The following is a 22830-nucleotide window of genomic DNA, read 5'->3' as shown; positions in this document are numbered from 1 at the left end:
ATGCAGCTTGAAGGTTTAGAGGCCATGATTATTTTCATCGTGTCAAGAGATATAGTACTAAAACACTTGAGCATCTCTCTTGATCCTAGGTCCTGGCAGAGTTGTGCAGACTCAGGACAACTGAGCTTTGAAGGAATACGCAGATTTAAAGAGGAGTCCGTAATTTGCCTTCTAATAATCATGATCTTTTTCTCAAAGAAGTTCATGAATTTATCACTGCTAAAGTGAAAGCCATCGTCTCTTGGGGAATGCTGCTTTTTAGTTAGCTTTGCGACAGTATCAAAAAGGAATTTCGGATTGTTCTTATTTTCCTCAATTAAGTTATAGCCTCCACATTGACTCTGTACCGGTACCCGTAAGCACATTTTTACTCCTGAATTTATTTAAGCTTGCCATAACAGTGGTTGTATACTTAGACAAAAAAACATTTCAGCTTTTCACTTATTCATTTGTACCCCCCCCCCCCCAAACAAAAAAATACTGAAAAAGATGTTGGCCAGTGGCAAAAACAATCTACATTTTATCCATTTTAAATTCATAACAGAAGATGTGGGAAAAAGTCAACAGGTGTGAATACTTCCTGAAGGTAAGGTCCAGCGAACCAGTGCAGTTAAAAAAAACATTTATTTTCTGTTGTTGGGTTATAAAAGGCAAAGCATCAACTGACCAACAGAAAGACCTACGGTGAAGGAGTACAAATCTGACGGGGTTGAACACTAAAGAACAGAATGGGAATAGAGACCAAGATGTACAAAGTCAAGCATTTAAGAAAAGATTTTATTAAAATAAAATAAAACTGTCCAAAAAGGGAATGAAATGAACAGCTTTTTAAAAACTGTCCGAGTGACGATGAAAAACTGGTTTCCATTCAGGAATGTAATAAATACCCATGTCTTTATTTAGCTGCATTTCCACCAGAGAAGCTGTGTTCTGTTCGTAGCTTTGGGTTTTATTTCAATGAGATGATCTCCACGTAAGCAAATGAGGTCTGCTTGAGGACTTAATGAGGCAAACACACAACTTCTGAGTCTTTCTGCATAAAATATCACGTTGTCTCAGTCACAACAACCATATGGATACTTTTCTAATCCATTTTGTTTTAGTGGCATTTCAGAGTTCATATGAAAAATACTGGAAAGCAAAAGCTTTCATAATAAGTCTATATTTATCTATTACAAAGATTTCAATAGTTTAAAAAAAACAAACACAATTTGCATTTCCTGAATAAAATTATTTCAGTGACAGATTTAGAATTCTTTCAATCTACACAAATGATTAATAAAATAAGAGTGATTCTCTATGGTAACATTATAGATAGCAGTATCTACAGCAGAGCCAGAATTCTACATTTTGATTTATAAAATAGGAACACGGTACAGTCCCACAGCTCAAACAGAAGCACTGTGACGTTGGCCGAATCGACCCATCAACCCTACACGTGTGGAGAGCTGATTGGATCCGACCGGTGCAGTCCATATGGTAATAGCTCCCCCTTGCGCTCTGATAGGCTAGGTGGAAGTTTTCGTTATATTGCTTATACCAATCAAATCACCTCAGATCTCCACAATGGCGTAGGGTTTAGGGAATGATTAGGCCATAGCCCCCCTGAGTAAACACCAATCTCTTATTGCCCAACATGTCATAAATTAGATCAAACTACTCAAATAATTTAACCAAAATGTTGTTTATACAATAAGAGAACAGATATTAAATACTTTCCCAATGGTCTTTTCTATAATCCCATATTGCCGACTATGTCTAATACGGATTCAGTTTCATATGGCACCCTATTCCCTATATAGTGCACTATTTTAGACCAGAGCCCTATGGGAAGTAGGGTACTACATAGGGAATAGTGTGCCATTTGGGACACATAAGGAAAGATTGCACTTCCAGGTTATAAATATCAAACCACAGTGCTGCTTCAGCATAGCTTTAGTAGTTTTTTTTATCTGAAAATAAATAGAAAATCTGAAAAGAAATAAATTAAAATAATAATATGTCTTGACAGTTATAGGTTTTTTGAAAACCATTTTTGTTTTAATGTATTAATTTAATGTATTAATGAATACCCAGCTGTACCATTCTTGGTTTCTGAGGTTGACATTTAGCGACATATAAAACCCAACACGTGTTATTTCATAGGTTTCATGGGTCTTCCCTATTATTTCTACAATGTAGAAAATTACTTATTTTAAATCTCACTTTTATGAAATGTTAGCTGCCATTTCATACAGCGATAATTACCAACTGAAACGTTAGCTGCCATTTCATACAGCGATAATTACCAACTGAAACGTTAGCTGCCATTTCATACAGCGATAATTACCAACTGAAACGTTAGCTGCCATTTCATACAGCGATAATTACCAACTGAAACGTTAGCTGCCATTTTATAAAGCGATAATTACCAACTGCTTTGCTAACAATTGGAAGGCAAGAGAGAAATCACAGCTTCTTCCAACAGCAGTCCCCCGTCCCCCCTAATTCACTACATAGTCCAGAACACTGACCCCCATCCCCCCTAATTCACTACATAGTCCAGAACACTGACCCCCATCCCCCCTAATTCACTACATAGTCCAGAACACAGTTGGCGGTTCAGGTCCCGATAGTTAACCCCTGACAGCTTCTTCCAACAGCTGATTGTCTGTGAACGTTACAAGGGGTTCTGGGTCAGATTCTGGCAGACCAATCAGAGACTCCAGGAGGCAGGTCCCGGGGTCGATGGCCTGTGATTGGCTGCTGGCGTAACTAGGCAACTGGAAGTGAAAGAAGTTGTCCATGTGTTGGTACTCCGTTAGGGAGTTGTAGAGGGAGGAAGGACCCAGACAGAAACCATCAAAGAACTCCAGGTGAGACTCTGAGGACAGGCTGAGGTCCATGTAGCTGGCAGCGGTGCCATCTACTGAGGGGGATGGGGTGTTGGGGCAGTCTACGGAGGGAGAGAGGGCGTTGGGGCGTCTACTGAGGACAGGCTGGCAGCGGTGCCATCTACTGAGGGAGATGAGGGGTTAGAGATTCTGCAGCTGCTGTGGTAGAACAGACCGTTGCCTTGGTTAGCGGTATCATCGAACAGTGATATGGCCATGGCCCGGTTGTCTGTGTGCACCTCTAAATTGTCATTCTCCTCTGGGAAGTCTGCTGTGCTAAACCCTCCCAACATCTGTGTTGTTGTCGTCATGGACGATGCCTGCTGCTGCTGCTGTAGCCATTGCTCGGGGCAACAGCGGTTGTCATTAACAACGTAGTTGTTTACGTTATAGTCGTTGTCGCTGAGGATGCGGCTCAGTCCGTTTTCATCCACATCGTCCTCCCGGCCTAACTCCGCCCCTTCCTCTGAGTCCTCACTCCCCCCCGAGGAGGCAGAGGAGTCTGTCATGTCACTGGTACAACTGTTCTCCCCGACCGATGCCAGCTCTGAGCTGAAGTAGAAGGTGGTCTCTCCCGGGTCCTCTTCCTCTGGTCCAGACGTCTCCTCCAGTCTCTTCTCCAGCTCTAGCTTCATGATGGTGTGGATGTAGTGGGTCTGAACCCGGCTGGAGTTGAACTCTTTACGACCTTCCTGGTTACCGCAGCCGTCCTTAGTGCAGCCGCAGGGAAATGACGAGTGGTCCATCTGGGGAGAGAAGAGAACGTTAAAAATCAGGTTCTGCTTTGTCGCGGAGGGATCAGAATATTGTATTACAGAGGACAAATAACCACTGCTGAATATAAAGTATTTACAGTTTACTGTTAACGTTGAAGTTGAAGAAATGATGATATGCGAGTGTCTTACCTGACACTTGATGCCTGCCAGGCTGCAGGCGCAGGTCTCTGGCTCACAGAAACCCTGGCAGTCACACCCACAGTCCTCCCTGGACACTCTGAGCTGCTGCAGCTGTCTCTTCTCCTCCTTCTCCACCTTCACCCCTGCAGCCTTCAGCAGGGCATGTCTCCTCTTGGAGGGGTAGGGGTGGAGGAAGGAGCCATCGTCTAGGTTACAGCTGCTAATGTCCATCTCGTCCTCTGGGATGTCTTCGATGGTGAGGCAGTCAGCCTCCTCCGACTCCACCGTGCCTCCCTTAGTCAGCTGGGAGGGAGAGACGGGGGGGTTAGGATCATTGTGATGCATGTGTGGGGGTTTTCTCTGGAGAAGAGAGCTAGAACCCCTCGTTACAGGTATAAAACCTTTACACTACCAGGAATAAAACCTTTCACCAGCAGACACTGCTGCATATTAGCTTCATAACTATCTAATCCACATATGGGTGTGTGTGTGTGTGTGTGTGTCTCCCAGGGCTCACTTTCTGTTTGAGAGCGTCCAGTTTCTCCTCTCGGAGGCGGTCGAGGAGTTTCTCCCGACGGAGGGTGTGTTGCTCCACAGCGTACTCATCCAGGGTGTACCTGCGGAGGGCGCTGTGGCGCTGCATCATGCCCAGGGAACAGCCCCCTCTACTGGGCACGCTGCTGAAGCCCTGACACCGTGGGAAGACAAACACTGTCACCATGTCAAAGGTCACGTTGCCCCGCACTAGCCGTTCACGCTTAGCCTTCTTCAGGATGGACTTGGCTAGAGAGAGAGAGAGAGAGAGAGTTGGTGTTATCACTGCCCATTACGTAAAAACAGCTTTCAAGAACAAGAGCCATTAAGGGAATTGCAGTTTGTCAAAGTAACTGCACTCCCTTCTCCTGCCACTAGATGGTAGCATAAATCAGATAACTCTTTAGTCATAAGCCTTCCACCTAGTCGACAGATATTTAAGAGACCTCATGAGCGGTCCTAGCCAGGTAATAGTTAGGGGGGAGGGATGATGAGGGTATAGGGTGCCAATGGGAAGAGCTCGTCAGTAATCATTCACTGTTAGTCTACACCTGTTGTTTACAAAGAATGGGATTGGATGAAAGACCAAAACTGAGAAGGAGAGAACCAGAAAGGACCCAGGACAGGGGGAGATGTTAAACCCCAGTATGACCTGACCCTTGACCCAGCATGAAATAGGAGATGGTGCTGCTGCCTGTAGCCACCACATAGCAGGCACCCCATTGGCCCTGGACTAAAGGCACCCCATTGGCCCTGGACTAAAGGCACCCCATTGGCCCTGGTCTAAAGGCATCCCATTGGCCCTGGTCTAAAGGCACCCCATTGGCCCTGGTCTAAAGGCACCCCATTGGCCCTGGTCTAAAGGCACCCCATTGGCCCTGGTCTAAAGGCACCCCATTGGCCCTGGTCTAAAGGCACCCCATTGGCCCTGGTCTAAAGGCACCCCATTGGCCCTGGTCTAAAGGCACCCCATTGGCCCTGGTCTAAAGGCACCCCATTGGCCCTGGTCTAAAGGCACCCCATTGGCCCTGGTCTAAAGGGTGCCATTTGCAGCAGAGACAGAGGCTGTTTCAGTGCGACATCCATCCACCTGATAAATCAAACCAAATGTATTTATATAGCCCTTCGTACATCAGCTGATATCTCAAAGTGCTGTACAGAAACCCAGCCTAGAACCCCAAACAGCAAGCAATGCAGGTGTAGAAGCACGGTGACTAGGAAAAACTCAGAGGACAAACGCTCCACTCTGACTCCTAAGGTCTGTTATACTACCAGTGGTGTTCAACTATCTCCTTTAGATGAACTAAGTATCACCCTTAATCTCATGCTCCAACATGCCTTTCCTCTCCATCCCTCCCTCCTCAGGCAGGCAGGCAGGCAGCACCTGTGCTGGGTGACTGCCTAGGGCCCAGACAAGGCTCTGTGTGTTTTCTCTGCCTGGCCATCTGCCATCCTGCTCGCTCTCTGGCTCCCTGCCATCCTGGGAAACCTAACAACCGTTTGCCCTTCTCGCCAACCCCCCACTGACCCAAAACCAGGGCCTGGAATATAAAGGTACTCAGACAGACATATGCTTTAATGAGCTGCTCTGTGTGAGGCAGTAAGTCTGTTTTAATGAGCTGCTCTGTGTGAGGCAGTAAGTCTGTTTTAATGAGCTGCTCTGTGTGAGGCAGTAAGTCTGTTTCAATGAGCTGCTCTGTGTGAGGCAGTAAGTCTGTTTTAATGAGCTGCTCTGTGTGAGGCAGTAAGTCTGTTTTAATGAGCTGCTCTGTGTGAGGCAGTGTAAGGAATTGCTATTTCGTATGCAGGTGACTAACTTACTGCTAATTACATGGCTACAACTCACAGTAAAGCCTGTGGGGTCCCCTACAGGATAGCTCCCACATTACACACAATCTCCTTTTAATTTTAACCGAACACTGTGCCCGAAGAAGATCCTACGATGATGGACAGACAACTGAGCCAATGGCGGAAGACTACAGACTACAACCAGCTGAACCAATCCGGAGATCCGATCTTCCTAGGGTCAACCTACTTTCTGTGACGTATATAAGAGCTGTGCTGACTGTTTACGCTCTCTCTGCCTGCTGTTCCATGACTTAAATGTAAATGTAAATGTTCCACACGAACTAACGGAAGAGCCGTAATTACGTTGTAATACATATTTTCACTCTGAATAAACTGTTTACTTGTCATAAAATTTACCACTTAGTCTGAATCGATCCTTGACCGGCTCACCCATCTACATATCCAATTGCTAACAGCAGTAAGTCTGTTTTAATGAGCTGCTCTGTGTGAGGCAGTAAGTCTGTTTTAATGAGCTGCTCTGTGTGTGGCAGTAAGTCTGTTTTAATGAGCTGCTCTGTGTGAGGCAGTAAGTCTGTTTCACCAGCATAACATCCACTATCAGACGTGGTCATGACATAGTGAAGCCTGAGGAAGTAGATTAGATACTCACTGTTGCAATGTGTGTCTGGAGAGCCAGGGTTGCTGGGTGTTGAGTCAAGGGTGTCTGAGTAGCAGCTCTCGCCCTCCGAGTCCCACCCGGAGTAAGCTGAGGACGACCGGGAGGAGGACGAGGAGTAGCACTGGTCCTCATCATAGACCTCCTCAAACTTCCTCTTCAGTAGACCGCTCATGGCTCTAGCTAGCATGGACCTGATCTGAGAAACACAGGTAGAGGAGACAGGGTTATTAGCATGGTGCTAGCTAGCATGGACCTGATCTGAGAAACACAGGTAGAGGAGACAGGGTTATTAGCATGGTGCTAGCTAGCATGGACCTGATCTGAGAAACACAGGGTGGAGGGGGAGGGGTTATTAGCATGGTGCTAGCTAGCATGGACCTGATCTGAGAAACACAGGTAGAGGAGACAGGGTTATTAGCATGGTGCTAGCTAGCATGGACCTGATCTGAGAAACACAGGGTGGAGGGGGAGGGGTTATTAGCATGGTGCTAGCTAGCATGGACCTGATCTGAGAAACACAGGGTGGAGGGGGAGGGGTTATTAGCATGGTGCTAGCTAGCATGGACCTGATCTGAGAAACACAGGGTGGAGGGGGAGGGCTTATTAGCATGGTGCTAGCTAGCATGGACCTGATCTGAGAAACACAGGGTGGAGGGGGAGGGCTTATTAGCATGGTGCTAGCTAGCATGGACCTGATCTGAGAAACACAGGGTGGAGGGGGGAGGGGTTATTAGCATGGTGCTAGCTAGCATGGACCTGATCTGAGAAACACAGGGTGGAGGGGGGAGGGGTTAACATATTAGAAAGTTTTCAATGAGCATAATTGGCTAAATCAACATGTCATAACTGCAGTGTGATTTCAGCAGAGGTGATTAATGGTGATGATGACAGGCGTCCTACACAGGAAGGCCTCAAGGTCAATAGTATTATTACTGCGCTCACGTTAAAACACAAACCATTATCACATCATCTGATTATCATACTATGAATAATATCCTTTACGCTAATAGAATAAACCCTGGTGGTGTTTTCATGGGCTCTAATATCAGAGCATAGGCCTAAAAGGCTGGCTTTGCTACAACCATAGATGTCTGTCTGAGTGAAATGTACAATGGTCTCTGCTGAGTACAAGACATTTGTGTGCTGCTCTGTGTGGCCCAGCAGAACACGCCTCGTGCTATAGAGGCCCAGTACATCACAAGCTTCCTGCCATCCAGGACCTTTATAATAGGTGATGTCAGAGGAAAGCCCATTAAATTGTCAAAGACTCCAATCACCAAAGTTATAGACTGTTCTCTCTATAGCACGGCAAGCATTTACATTTACATTACATTTAAGTCATTTAGCAGACGCTCTTATCCAGAGCGACTTACAAATTGGTGCATTCACCTTATGACCTCCAGTGGAACAGTAGTGCATCTAAATCTTTTCAGGGGGAGGGGGGGTGAGAGGGATTACTTTATCCTATCCTAGGTATTCCTTAAAGAGGTGGGGTTTCAGGTGTCTCCGGAAGGTGGTGATTGACTCCGCTGTCCTGGCGTCGTGAGGGAGTTTGTTCCACCATTGGGGGGCCAGAGCAGCGAACAGTTTTGACTGGGCTGAGCGGGAACTGTACTTCCTCAGTGGTAGGGAGGCGAGCAGGCCAGAGGTGGATGAACGCAGTGCCCTTGTTTGGGTGTAGGGCCTGATCAGAGCCTGGAGGTACTGAGGTGCCGTTCCCCTCACAGCTCCGTAGGCAAGCACCATGGTCTTGTAGCGGATGCGAGCTTCAACTGGAAGCCAGTGGAGGGAGCGGAGGAGCGGGGTGACGTGAGAGAAGCAGTACCGGAGCGCCAAGTCTAGGACCAAAAAGCTCCTCAACAGCTTCTACCCCCCCCCCCCCCCCCCCGAAGCCATAAGACCGCTGAACAATTAATAAAATGGCCACCGGAAAATGTACATTGACGCCCCCCCACCCTCCCTTCTGTACACTGCTGCTACTCGTTGTTTGTTACCTATGTCACTTCATCCCCACCTACATGAACAGATCACCTCAACTAACCTGTTCCCCAGCACACTAACTCTGTACCGTAACCCCTGTATATAGCCTCCACATTGACTCTGTACCGTAATACCCTGTATATAGCCTCCACATTGACTCTGTACCGGTACCCACTATATATAGCCTCCACATTGACTCTGTACCGTAACACCCTGTATATAGCCTCCTCATTGACTCTGTACCGTAATACCCTGTATACAGCCTCCACATTGACTCTGTACCGTAACACCCTGTATACAGCCTCCACATTGACTCTGTACCGTAACACCCTGTATATAGCCTCCACATTGACTCTGTACCGTAATACCCTGTATATAGCCTCCTCATTGACTCTGTACCGTAATACCCTGTATACAGCCTCCACATTGACTCTGTACCGTAACACCCTGTATATAGCCTCCACATTGACTCTGTACCGTAATACCCTGTATATAGCCTCCACATTGACTCTGTACCGTAACACCCTGTATATAGCCTCCACATTGACTCTGTACCGTAACACCCTGTATATAGCCTCCTCATTGACTCTGTACCGTAATACCCTGTATACAGCCTCCACATTGACTCTGTACCGTAACACCCTGTATATAGCCTCCACATTGACTCTGTACCGTAACACCCTGTATACAGCCTCCACATTGACTCTGTACCGTAACACCCTGTATATAGCCTCCTCATTGACTCTGTACCGTAATACCCTGTATATAGCCTCCTCATTGACTCTGTACCGTAATACCCTGTATACAGCCTCCACATTGACTCTGTACCGTAACACCCTGTATATAGCCTCCACATTGACTCTGTACCGTAATACCCTGTATATAGCCTCCACATTGACTCTGTACCGTAACACCCTGTATATAGCCTCCACATTGACTCTGTACCATAATACCCTGTATATAGCCTCCACATTGACTCTGTACCGTAATACCCTGTATATAGCCTCATTATTACTCGTCTATTATTACTTTGTATTTTATTCTACTTGGAGAATATTGTTTTCTTCTTGGACTGTGCAGTTGGTTACGGGCTTGTAAGTACGAGCGTCTGCTAAATGACTTAAATGTAAATGTACCCATTTCACGGTAACCTCTACAAAACAAGACAAAAGTTTGATTTGATACTCAGCTGAGACAGAGTCATCCACGTCATTTCAACCATATCATCCACCATCTCAAATTGTTCTGAAATCGTGTCTGTTAGAAACAGATAAGATTAGCGTTCTTCATAACAATGAGTAAGACATGACAAATCCAATAGCCACCCACAGCCCCCACGGGTGAGAGAGCAGGGGTGAGAGAGAGAGAGAGAAGGGGTGAGAGAGAAAGAAAGAGAGAGGAGGGGTGAGAAAGAAAGAGAAGAGGGGTGAGAGAGCAGGGGTGAGCGAGAGACTGGGGGGGGTAAGAGCAAGAACAGACCCAAGGTTTCAGAAGTGGGTCATGTCTCCTGACTGAGTGACTGCAGTGAGTTTACCTGACACTGATTAGGTCAACAAGCCCGAAACTATGGCTGGAGGTTAATTCCGCCCTGCAGCCAACCAGGGACCGGGGACCGTCTGTAGCACGGCCACCCTGCAGCCAATCAGGGACCGGGGACAGTCTGTAGCACGGCCCACCCTGCAGCCAATCAGGGCCCGGGGACAGTCTGTAGCACGGCCACCCTGCAGCCAATCAGGGACCGGGGACAGTCTGTAGCACGGCTGCCCTGCATTACAATAACCTGAAGAAGCAACCTGGATAAGATGCCGGAGATATGCTGTTCTTAGACGGGATACTGTGGCATGTCAACATCTATACCTGTTTACTTATGTTTTCACGATCAGCTCAGGCTCAGTTCCACATGTTGATTGGTAATGTTTTCATCTGATTGTCAAACAAACCACTTCGAAAAACCATCCACCATAATATAGTCACCGTACCGGACCGTATAGCCACCGTACCTACATACAAGGTAGTGTGGAGCAGCCTCCCAGACAAGGTAGTGTGGAGCAGCCTCCCAGACAAGGTAGTGTGGAGCAGCCTCCCAGACAAGGTAGTGTGGAGCAGCCTCCCAGACAAGGTAGTGTGGAGCAGCCTCCCAGACAAGGTAGTGTGGAGCAGCCTCCCAGACAAGGTAGTGTGGAGCAGCCTCCCAGACAAGGTAGTGTGGAGCAGCCTCCCAGACAAGGTAGTGTGGAGCAGCCTCCCAGACAAGGTAGTGTGGAGCAGCCTCCCAGACAAGGTATTGTGGAGCAGCCTCCCAGACAAGGTAGTGTGGAGCAGCCTCCCAGACAAGGTAGTGTGGAGCAGCCTCCCAGACAAGGTAGTGTGGAGCAGCCTCCCAGACAAGGTAGTGTGGAGCAGCCTCCCAGACAAGGTAGTGTGGAGCAGCCTCCCAGACAAGGTAGTGTGGAGCAGCCTCCCAGACAAGGTAGTGTGGAGCAGCCTCCCAGACAAGGTAGTGTGGAGCAGCCTCCCAGACAAGGTAGTGTGGAACAGTCTCCCAGACAAGGTAGTGTGGAGCAGCCTCCCAGACAAGGTAGTGTGGAACAGTCTCCCAAACAAGGTAGTGTGGAGCAGCCTCCCAGACAAGGTAGTGTGGAGCAGCCTCCCAGACAAGGTAGTGTGGAGCAGTCTCCCAGACAAGGTAGTGTGGAGCAGCCTCCCAGACAAGGTAGTGTGGAGCAGCCTCCCAGACAAGGTAGTGTGGAGCAGTCTCCCAGACAAGGTAGTGTGGAGCAGTCTGTCCATTAGACAAACCCTGGACCTGTTTAACATGGAGCCCAGAAAGCCTGCCAGAGGTTCCCAGTCAAACACTTTATATGTCACTGTTTCACTAATGTCTGATGACACCTGCCACTGCTCTAAGCTTTTTCACTACATGTCTATTTAAAGTCAATGATAATATTTATACATTGAGATAACCACTGCAGATGGAAATCAAACCAGTAGTATTTGATTTTTATTGCGTGTCTGAAACATATGCAGAAGCCAAACTCACCCCAGGGACGAGGAAACGAAGGGACACTATAAAAGAAGAGGACTGTTATAGTTTTCACTTTCGTTCTGCTATCTGCTGTGGTAGGCATAATAAACCAGACACCAGCTTCTGTTCATCAACTCTTATTAACTCCCTGGAGACAGGAGCCTGCTCTGTGTGTGGTCAGACGGTCAGACAACACCCCCCTCCCACACAGAGGGACAGCACGCCCCACCACACAATCCCCCCCCCCCCCCGTCCGGAGACAAAGCCGGGGCCATTCTCTGTGACCAACAACATTCACAAGAGACAGACAGGCTGTCTCTCTCTCTCTCCCAGCTGAGGAGCTGTGTGTGTGTCAGTTAAACAGTTTCCTGTAGTTGCGAAACATGTGCCACAGTGCACAGGAAGTGGCTATTTAAAATAATCTATATACTGTCTCCGTGTCTGTCTCGGATTTCCTGATTCCTGCAGCATCACTGTCCTCTGTAGGTTTGTTCATTAGGAGGATCTGGACATGTAAGGGCCCGTATGGGGTAGGGTACTACAAAGGGCACCAGCAGTTGGGACACAGCCTAGGTGAGACAGGAAATGAGGATGACTCCCCCTGTGGAAGACCTGCCAAATATGATATGTCCTCTAACGCAACTCGTGAATGAGAGCGCATTTGTTTCAACATTTAATTTGTTTCAACGTGTAATTTTATAGCGGCCACATTCAAAACACGAGGGCTGTGTGAGAAAATATTATTTAATTATCTATTGGTTATAAAATATGATACTTGGTTATTATCACAATTAAAGCTGGAAAATATACATTTCCTGTGAGCTGTAATTGTGTTACATGATCTGAAGGATCAGACCCCTTTTTTCAATTTTTCGCCTAAAATGACCCAAATCAAAACTGCCTGCAGCTCAGGACCTGAAGCAAGGATATGCATTTTCTTGATACCATTTGAAAGGAAACACTTTGACGTGTGTGGAAATGTGAAATGAATGTAGGAGAATAAAACACAATAGATCTGGTAGAAGATAATACAAAGAATAAAACATGCTTTTATTGTACCACCATATTTGAAATGCAAGAGAAAGGCCATACTGTATTATTCCATCCCAGGCGCAATTTACAATTTGGCCACTAGACGGCAGCAGTGTATGTGCAAAGTTTTAGACTGAGCCAATGAACCATTGCATATCTGTTCAAAATGTTGTCTCAAGATTGCCAAATGTGCCTAATTGGTTTATTAATACATTTTCAAGTTCATAACTGTGTACTCTCTTCAAACAATATCATGGTATTCATTCACTGTAATAGCTACTGTAAATTAGACAGTGCAGTTAGATTAAATTCTTGTTAATCTTTCTGCCCATATCAGATATTTCTATGTCCTGGGACATGTTTTGTTACAACCTCATGCTAATCACATTAGCCGCCAGGGGCCACCAATCCCGTAGAGTATTTAACATTATGATCCCGTAGAGGTGAAACATTATGATCAAATCAATAATTCCGTTTTAGATGCTCAGTAAAATGCCAAAAAGAGGAACTGCCTTAGTCACAATGAAAAAGCCAACAGACAAGATTAATACAAATAATACTCATGAAGACATGACAAACAAAATATCCTTCAAAAGAAAGTTGCCCCGTGGAATAGAACCTCAGACACCGTGCAGCGGTCTGACTGTAGACAAAGGATCATTGAGCTGCTAGAGAACAGCTCAATGACTAGACGACTGGAGACGACTAGGCTAGAGCCGAATATACACACTACATCAACCGCTGAGTAAAATACAGTGTTACATTCCACTCATCAAAATATTACTATACAAAAACATGCATTGAAAATAGCCTAGGCCTTCCAGACAACATAGAAACTCGTGATTTGTTTGTCTTCTAAACATTGTGTGCCCCAACGCAGAATAATCAAGCCTCTAGTTACTAACTATCAAGCGGTGATTGTCAGGTAATCAGACAGAGATTGAACAATGAAAGGGATTCCTTGCGCCAAGTGGCATATGAATGCCCCTGATTAACGGTCTGATTGCATCAATCAACCAATCAATCATGTATGATCAAATGGGCATTGATTCTGTTTTGGGCTTTTTCAATAACAATGCGATCAACACACCTTTGAAAAGCGCAGACTCATTTCTGATGTGGCAGTCAATCATTATATCACGTCTGATGATCCGTGGTCAGCTACCCCATGTTGACCCGATCGTTCCTCTTTGTGATGAATGAGCATTTCTATGACAACACTTGCATCAACCGTGAGAGGGCAGCTCATACCGTATTGGCTGCCTTCAGGAGTCGGCTCCGATTAAACCGAAACCACAGTGCAAATACACCATCAACGGGGTCAAACTGTTTGCCGAGCGACAGTAGAGAGCTCAATTCACATACACTGTGTAGGTATTCCAATGTAATCCTCATGATAATCTACAATACAGTTGTATCTTGTTATGTCGTCCTACAGGAGCCACTGTGTCTGCCTCCTGCTCTGTTGGATGAAGAATGTGAGGAGAGTTGTAGCTAACAGCAGTTTAGAAAGAACTGAGCTTAGTTCCTCGGCTGTATCCTGCCTAGACTACAGGCCAGGTCTTCAATTCAACAAAGGCATCAAGTTCATGTTTTCAAATATGAAATGTGTTATTGTCACTGGCAGCTAAACGGAACACTAAAGACACACTTAACCACCCGTTATAATGCACAAACAGACTTTTCTGCCTATTTATTTCCCCGCGATACCAGCATTGATTGGCTTAATAAAGTGAGCGGAATAACTGACGCGTTGGATGTCGTCGACGCGGGGAGAAGTACGTTTCCCTGCCTTGTATTCTGAGATCCAGCCGTGAACACGTTTGATTTGGGCTTTACAGAGACGGTCGCACCACTAGAGGCGAACTGATGAATGAATGTATTCAACACACTGTAGGAAAACCAGAATTAAAACTTCAACATCGCCTAAATCAACTAGCCTAATAGTCCTATAATAGCTTTATAATAGCCTACCATGGATATTGGCATGTCATTATAAAATCCTCAGCCTAGTTTCTAGTCATTCAGCAGAAAACACTATCCAGTGTCTTATCTTCACCTGTCCTCCACGCAACATGTTACAATCACTTGATTTATTAAAAGCCAGAACACCGACAAAAACATGTTTAAAACAGAAAAGTGTTAATAGACCAACTCTGCTGAGAAGACACGTCGGATTTATACAAAAAGCGACCGTTAACTAATTGAACCATTTCATTATATACCCTGTAATCGTCATTTAAATACCACACAGCTTTGTCTATAATGTGTAAGTCTGCAACAATGTAACCAACATATCATGAGGAAAATGATTAGCGCCACTGCCGTTTCTACTGTGGTGACAGAGCATAGATCATCCAAACTATTGCGTCTACACCCCGAAGCTTTTACAACGTAAATGACACAGAACGGTATTAAATAACCAACAGCGCCGCTACTCACCAATAACCCGGGTATCCGATCACCATTAGAGTAACGATGTATAATCCAAGGGACACAATTTCGCTTTATGCTCGAACAGACCGCTCGCTTTTGTTTCTATTGCAGCCAGACAGACAGCACCGTCCGTACCAGCCACAGCCTTTCTTCCCCTTGTCTGTGGCAGACTGCTCCGCTACGCGGCCTTATAGTCACTGGAGAACCCACTCCTGGCGTGTGACGCAGGCGGTGACGCAGAGAGACAGGCCAGCCCACGCTGCTTCCTGCTTTCCGAGCGAGAGACAACTTCCTGGTTTAACTGGGCTATTTCATTCCGCGATCTATTCTGCCAGTAGAAAAACAAAACAAATAGTGGAGGATGAATATGTAAAGTACACAACGTAAATGAATGGAGATGCGTTGAGGGAAATAAATGGTATGGGTACAGTGGGAAAAGTAGGCTACAGAACATGTACTTCATTGTGTCCCATTCGGGAATGATTTCTCCTGACAGGGATTTGTCTTGTCATCTCATCAGTGTCATGTCTCTGGGTGTTGCTGTTTCCAGCTAAGGGAGAAGTCTGTATGACTCAGCTCAATATCAACCTGGTGTTGCTGGTTTCCAGTTAAGGGAAAAGCCTGTCACACACACAGAGATAGGGAGGGAGAGAGTTTGTGTTGTTAGGACGGTTTAATATCTTAACAGAGGTTCAGTGTTCTGGCTGTTTAATCTCTAACAGAGGTTCAGTGTTCTGGCTGTTTAATGTCTAACAGAGGTTCAGTGTTCTGGCTGTTTAATCTCTAACAGAGGTTCAGTGTTCTGGCTGTTTAATCTCTAACAGAGGTTCAGTGTTCTGGCTGTTTAATCTCTAACAGAGGTTCAGTGTTAGGGCAGTTTAATCTCTAACAGAGGTTCAGTGTTCTGGCTGTTTAATCTCTAACAGAGGTTCAGTGTTAGGGCTGTTTAATCTCTAACAGAGGTTCAGTGTTCTGGCTGTTTAATCTCTAACAGAGGTTCAGTGTTAGGGCTGTTTAATCTCTAACAGAGGTTCAGTGTTGTTGTGACTGTTTAATCTCTAACAGAGGTTCAGTGTTTTGGTTGTTTAATCTCTAACAGAGGTTCAGTGTTAGGACTGTTTAATCTCTAACAGAGGTTCAGTGTTCTGGCTGTTTAATCTCTAACAGAGGTTCAGTGTTCTGGCTGTTTAATCTCTAACAGGGGTTCAGTGTTCTGGCTGTTTAATCTATAACAGAGGTTCAGTGTTCTGGCTGTTTAATCTCTAACAGAGGTTCAGTGTTAGGACTGTTTAATCTCTAACAGAGGTTCAGTGTTCTGGCTGTTTAATCTCTAACAGAGGTTCAGTGTTAGGACTGTTTAATCTCTAACAGAGGTTCAGTGTTCTGGCTGTTTAATCTCTAACAGAGGTTCAGTGTTAGGACTGTTTAATCTCTAACAGAGGTTCAGTGTTAGGACTGTTTAATCTCTAACAGAGGTTCAGTGTTAGGACTGTTTCATCTCTAACAGAGGTTCAGTGTTAGGACTGTTTAATCTCTAACAGAGGTTCAGTGTTAGGGCTGTTTAATCTCTAACAGAGGTTCAGTGTTGTTGTGACTGTTTAATCTCTAACAGAGGTTCAGTGTTGTTGTGACTGTTTAATCTCTAACAGAGGTTCAGTGTTAAGACTGTTTAATCTCTAACAGAGGTTCAGTGTTTTGGTTGTTTAATCTCTAACAGAGGTTCAGTGTTAGGACTGTTTAATCTCTAACATAGGTTCAGTGTTCTGGCTGTTTAATCTCTAACAGGGGTTCAGTGTTCTGGCTGTTTAATCTATAACAGAGGTTCAGTGTTCTGGCTGTTTAATCTATAACAGAGGTTCAGTGTTCTGGCTGTTTAATCTCTAACAGAGGTTCAGTGTTAGGACTGTTTAATCTCTAACAGAGGTTCAGTGTTCTGGCTGTTTAATCTCTAACAGAGGTTCAGTGTTCTGGCTGTTTAATCTCTAACAGGGGTTCAGTGTTCTGGCTGTTTAATCTCTAACAGAGGTTCAGTGTTCTGGCTGTTTAATCTCTAACAGAGGTTCAGTGTTAGGACTGTTTAATCTCTAACAGAGGTTCAGTGTTAGGACTGTTTAATCTCTAACAGAGGTTCAGTGTTAGGACTGTTTAATCTCTAACAGAGGTTCAGTGTTAGGACTGTTTAATCTCTAACAGAGGTTCAGTGTTAGGACTGTTTAATCTCTAACAGAGGTTCAGTGTTAGGACTGTTTAATCTCTAACAGAGGTTCAGTGTTAGGGCTGTTTAATCTCTAACTGTTTAATCTCTAACAGAGGTTCAGTGTTAGGACTGTTTAATCTCTAACAGAGGTTCAGTGTTCTGGCTGTTTAATCTCTAACAGAGGTTCAGTGTTAGGACTGTTTAATCTCTAACAGAGGTTCAGTGTTAGGGCTGTTTAATCTCTAACAGAGGTTCAGTGTTCTGGCTGTTTAATCTCTAACAGAGGTTCAGTGTTCTGGCTGTTTAATCTCTAACAGGGGTTCAGTGTTCTGGCTGTTTAATCTATAACAGAGGTTCAGTGTTCTGGCTGTTTAATCTCTAACAGAGGTTCAGTGTTAGGACTGTTTAATCTCTAACAGAGGTTCAGTGTTCTGGCTGTTTAATCTCTAACAGAGGTTCAGTGTTAGGACTGTTTAATCTCTAACAGAGGTTCAGTGTTAGGACTGTTTAATCTCTAACAGAGGTTCAGTGTTAGGACTGTTTCATCTCTAACAGAGGTTCAGTGTTAGGACTGTTTAATCTCTAACAGAGGTTCAGTGTTAGGACTGTTTCATCTCTAACAGAGGTTCAGTGTTAGGGCTGTTTAATCTCTAACAGAGGTTCAGTGTTAGGACTGTTTAATCTCTAACAGAGGTTCAGTGTTAGGACTGTTTAATCTCTAACAGAGGTTCAGTGTTAGGACTGTTTAATCTCTAACAGAGGTTCAGTGTTAGGACTGTTTAATCTCTAACAGAGGTTCAGTGTTAGGACTGTTTAATCTCTAACAGAGGTTCAGTGTTAGGACTGTTTAATCTCTAACAGAGGTTCAGTGTTAGGGCTGTTTAATCTCTAACAGAGGTTCAGTGTTAGGACTGTTTAATCTCTAACAGAGGTTCAGTGTTAGGACTGTTTAATCTCTAACAGAGGTTCAGTGTTCTGGCTGTTTAATCTCTAACAGAGGTTCAGTGTTCTGGCTGTTTAATCTCTAACAGAGGTTCAGTGTTAGGACTGTTTAATCTCTAACAGAGGTTCAGTGTTAGGGCTGTTTAATCTCTAACAGAGGTTCAGTGTTGTTGTGACTGTTTAATCTCTAACAGAGGTTCAGTGTTGTTGTGACTGTTTAATCTCTAACAGAGGTTCAGTGTTAAGACTGTTTAATCTCTAACAGAGGTTCAGTGTTTTGGTTGTTTAATCTCTAACAGAGGTTCAGTGTTAGGACTGTTTAATCTCTAACAGAGGTTCAGTGTTCTGGCTGTTTAGTGTGTTCTGGCTGTTTAATCTCTAAACAGAGGTTCAGTGTTCTGGCTGTTTAATCTATAACAGAGGTTCAGTGTTCTGGCTGTTTAATCTCTAACAGAGGTTCAGTGTTAGGACTGTTTAATCTCTAACAGAGGTTCAGTGTTCTGGCTGTTTAATCTCTAACAGAGGTTCAGTGTTCTGGCTGTTTAATCTCTAACAGAGGTTCAGTGTTCTGGCTGTTTAATCTCTAACAGAGGTTCAGTGTTCTGGCTGTTTAATCTCTAACAGAGGTTCAGTGTTAGGACTGTTTAATCTCTAACAGAGGTTCAGTGTTCTGGCTGTTTAATCTCTAACAGAGGTTCAGTGTTAGGACTGTTTAATCTCTAACAGAGGTTCAGTGTTAGGACTGTTTAATCTCTAACAGAGGTTCAGTGTTAGGACTGTTTAATCTCTAACAGAGGTTCAGTGTTAGGACTGTTTAATCTCTAACAGAGGTTCAGTGTTAGGGCTGTTTAATCTCTAACAGAGGTTCAGTGTTCTGGCTGTTTAATCTCTAACAGAGGTTCAGTGTTCTGGCTGTTTAATCTCTAACAGAGGTTCAGTGTTAGGGCAGTTTAATCTCTAACAGAGGTTCAGTGTTCTGGCTGTTTAATCTCTAACAGAGGTTCAGTGTTAGGGCTGTTTAATCTCTAACAGAGGTTCAGTGTTCTGGCTGTTTAATCTCTAACAGGGGTTCAGTGTTCTGTCTGTTTAATCTATAACAGAGGTTCAGTGTTCTGGCTGTTTAATCTCTAACAGAGGTTCAGTGTTAGGACTGTTTAATCTCTAACAGAGGTTCAGTGTTCTGGCTGTTTAATCTCTAACAGAGGTTCAGTGTTAGGACTGTTTAATCTCTAACAGAGGTTCAGTGTTAGGACTGTTTAATCTCTAACAGAGGTTCAGTGTTAGGACTGTTTCATCTCTAACAGAGGTTCAGTGTTAGGACTGTTTAATCTCTAACAGAGGTTCAGTGTTAGGACTGTTTCATCTCTAACAGAGGTTCAGTGTTAGGACTGTTTAATCTCTAACAGAGGTTCAGTGTTAGGGCTGTTTAATCTCTAACAGAGGTTCAGTGTTAGGACTGTTTAATCTCTAACAGAGGTTCAGTGTTAGGACTGTTTAATCTCTAACAGAGGTTCAGTGTTCTGGCTGTTTAATCTCTAACAGAGGTTCAGTGTTCTGGCTGTTTAATCTCTAACAGAGGTTCAGTGTTAGGACTGTTTAATCTCTAACAGAGGTTCAGTGTTAGGGCTGTTTAATCTCTAACAGAGGTTCAGTGTTGTTGTGACTGTTTAATCTCTAACAGAGGTTCAGTGTTAAGACTGTTTAATCTCTAACAGAGGTTCAGTGTTTTGGTTGTTTAATCTCTAACAGAGGTTCAGTGTTAGGACTGTTTAATCTCTAACATAGGTTCAGTGTTCTGGCTGTTTAATCTATAACAGAGGTTCAGTGTTCTGGCTGTTTAATCTCTAACAGAGGTTCAGTGTTAGGACTGTTTAATCTCTAACAGAGGTTCAGTGTTCTGGCTGTTTAATCTCTAACAGAGGTTCAGTGTTCTGGCTGTTTAATCTCTAACAGGGGTTCAGTGTTCTGGCTGTTTAATCTCTAACAGTGTTCTGGCTGTTTAATCTCTAACAGGTTCAGTGTTAGGACTGTTTAATCTCTAACAGAGGTTCAGTGTTCTGGCTGGACTGTTAATCTCTAACAGAGGTTCAGTGTTAGGACTGTTTAATCTCTAACAGAGGTTCAGTGTTAGGACTGTTTAATCTCTAACAGAGGTTCAGTGTTAGGACTGTTTAATCTCTAACAGAGGTTCAGTGTTAGGACTGTTTAATCTCTAACAGAGGTTCAGTGTTAGGACTGTTTAATCTCTAACAGAGGTTCAGTGTTCTGGCTGTTTAATCTCTAACAGAGGTTCAGTGTTCTGGCTGTTTAATCTCTAACAGAGGTTCAGTGTTAGGACTGTTTAATCTCTAACAGAGGTTCAGTGTTAGGACTGTTTAATCTCTAACAGAGGTTCAGTGTTAGGACTGTTTAATCTCTAACAGAGGTTCAGTGGATCTGTCTGCATGGTTTTGTCTGCATGGTGCTGTCTGCATGGTGCTGTCTGCATGGTGCTGTCTAAATGGTGCTGTCTGCATGGTGCTGTCTGCATGGTGCTGTCTGAAAGGTGCTGCCTGCATGGTGCTGTCTGTATGGTGCTGTCTGCATGGTGCTGTCTGCATGGTGCTGTCTGCATGGTGCTGTCTGTATGGTGCTGTCTGCATGGTGCTGTCTGTATGGTGCTGTCTAAATGGTGCTGTCTGCATGGTGCTGTCTGTATGGTGCTGTCTGCATGGTGCTGTCTGTATGGTGCTGTCTGTATGGTGCTGTCTGCATGGTGCTGTCTAAAAAGTGCTGTCTGCATGGTGCTGTCTGCATGGTGCTGTCTGCATGGTGCTGTCTGCATGGTGCTGTCTAAATGGTGCTGTCTGCATGGTGCTGTCTGCATGGTGCTGTCTAAATGGTGCTGTCTGCATGGTGCTGTCTGCATGGTGCTGTCTAAATGGTGCTGTCTGCATGGTGCTGTCTGCATGGTGCTGTCTGCATGGTGCTGTCTGAAAGGTGCTGCCTGCATGGTGCTGTCTGTATGGTGCTGTCTGCATGGTGCTGTCTGCATGGTGCTGTCTGCATGGTGCTGTCTGTATGGTGCTGTCTGCATGGTGCTGTCTGAATGGTGCTGTCTGAAAGGTGCTGCCTGTATGGTGCTGTCTGCATGGTGCTGCCTAAAAAGTGCTGTCTGCATGGTGCTGTCTGCATGGTGCTGTCTGCATGGTGCTGTCTGCATGGAGCTGTCTAAATGGTGCTGTCTGCATGGTGCTGTCTGTATGGTGCTGTCTGTATGGTGCTGTCTGCATGGTGCTGTCTGCATGGAGCTGTCTAAAAGGTGATGTCTGCATGGTGCCATCTCCCTGGTGCTGCCTGCATGGTGTTGCATGTATGGTGCTGTCTGCATGGTGCTGTCTCCCTGGTGCTGTCTGCATGGTGCTGTCTGCATGGTGCTGTCTGCATGATGCTGTCTGCATGGTGCTGTCTGTATGGTGCTGTCTGCATGGTGCTGTCTGCATGGTGCTGTCTGCATGGTGCTGTCTAAAAGGTGCTGTCTGCATGGTGCTTTCTGCATGGTGCTGTCTGCATGGAACTGTCTGCATGGTGCTTTCTGCATTGTGCTGTCTGCATGGTGCTGTCTGCATGGAACTGTCTGCATGGTGCTTTCTGCATTGTGCTGTCTGCATGGTGCTGTCTGCATGGAGCTGTCTGCATGGAGCTGTCTGCATGGAGCTGTCTGCATGGTGCTGTCTGCATGGTGCTCTCTGAATCGTGCTTTCTGCATGGTGCTCTCTGCATGGTGCTGTCTGCATGGAGCTGTCTACATGGAGCTGTCTGCATGGATCTGTCTGCATGGAGCTGTCTGCATGGAGCTGTCTGCATGGTGCTGTCTGCATGGTGCTCTCTGAATCGTGCTGTCTAAATGTGCTGTCTGCATGGTGCTGTCTGCATGGTGCTGTCTAAATGTGCTGTCTGCATGGTGCTGTTCTCCCAGGTTACAGTAGGGTCCTGTATAGTCAGATGATGTTCTCCCAGGTTACAGTAGGGTCCTGTATAGTCAGATGATGTTCTCCCAGGTTACAGTAGGGTCCTGTATAGTCAGATGATGTTCTCCCAGGTTACAGTAGGGTCCTGTATAGTCAGATGATGTTCTCCCAGGTTACAGTAGGGTCCTGTATAGTCAGATGATGTTCTCCCAGGTTACAGTAGGGTCCTGTATAGTCAGATGATGTTCTCTCAGGTTACAGTAGGGTCCTGTATAGTCAGATGATGTTCTCCCAGGTTACAGTAGGGTCCTGTATAGTCAGATGATGTTCTCCCAGGTTACAGTAGGGTCCTGTATAGTCAGATGATGTTCTCCCAGGTTACAGTAGGGTCCTGTATAGTCAGATGATGTTCTCCCAGGTTACAGTAGGGTCCTGTATAGTCAGATGATGTTCTCCCAGGTTACAGTAGGGTCCTGTATAGTCAGATGATGTTCTCCC

General features: G+C 45.2%; 2 protein-coding genes across 2 annotated transcripts; one reads left to right on the top strand and one right to left on the bottom strand.

Moving 5' to 3' along the window:
• Nucleotides 1–759: 759 nt before the first annotated feature.
• Nucleotides 760–15668, bottom strand: LOC115125447 (cysteine/serine-rich nuclear protein 1-like). The gene is made up of 6 exons (XM_065019210.1): nucleotides 15250–15668; nucleotides 6762–6966; nucleotides 4287–4552; nucleotides 3779–4072; nucleotides 3023–3619; nucleotides 760–2954 (listed from the first exon to the last, which is right to left on the bottom strand). Exons 2-6 carry the CDS (start codon nucleotides 6955–6957, stop codon nucleotides 2616–2618), a joined length of 1692 nt encoding a protein of 563 aa, XP_064875282.1. The 5' UTR covers nucleotides 6958–6966; nucleotides 15250–15668; the 3' UTR covers nucleotides 760–2615.
• On the top strand, nucleotides 10045–11543 carry LOC135572149 (proline-rich proteoglycan 2-like). Its single transcript, XM_065019181.1, has 3 exons — nucleotides 10045–10048; nucleotides 10345–10497; nucleotides 10762–11543. The coding sequence occupies exons 1-3, from the start codon at nucleotides 10045–10047 to the stop codon at nucleotides 11541–11543; spliced, it is 939 nt and encodes a 312-aa protein (XP_064875253.1).
• Nucleotides 15669–22830: the final 7162 nt, after the last annotated feature.

Source organism: Oncorhynchus nerka, linkage group LG6 (genome assembly GCF_034236695.1).
Source record: "Oncorhynchus nerka isolate Pitt River linkage group LG6, Oner_Uvic_2.0, whole genome shotgun sequence".
Lineage (NCBI taxonomy): Eukaryota > Metazoa > Chordata > Actinopteri > Salmoniformes > Salmonidae > Oncorhynchus > Oncorhynchus nerka.
Note: the sequence above shows the minus strand (reverse complement) of the source record. Positions and strands in the feature narration are given on the sequence as shown.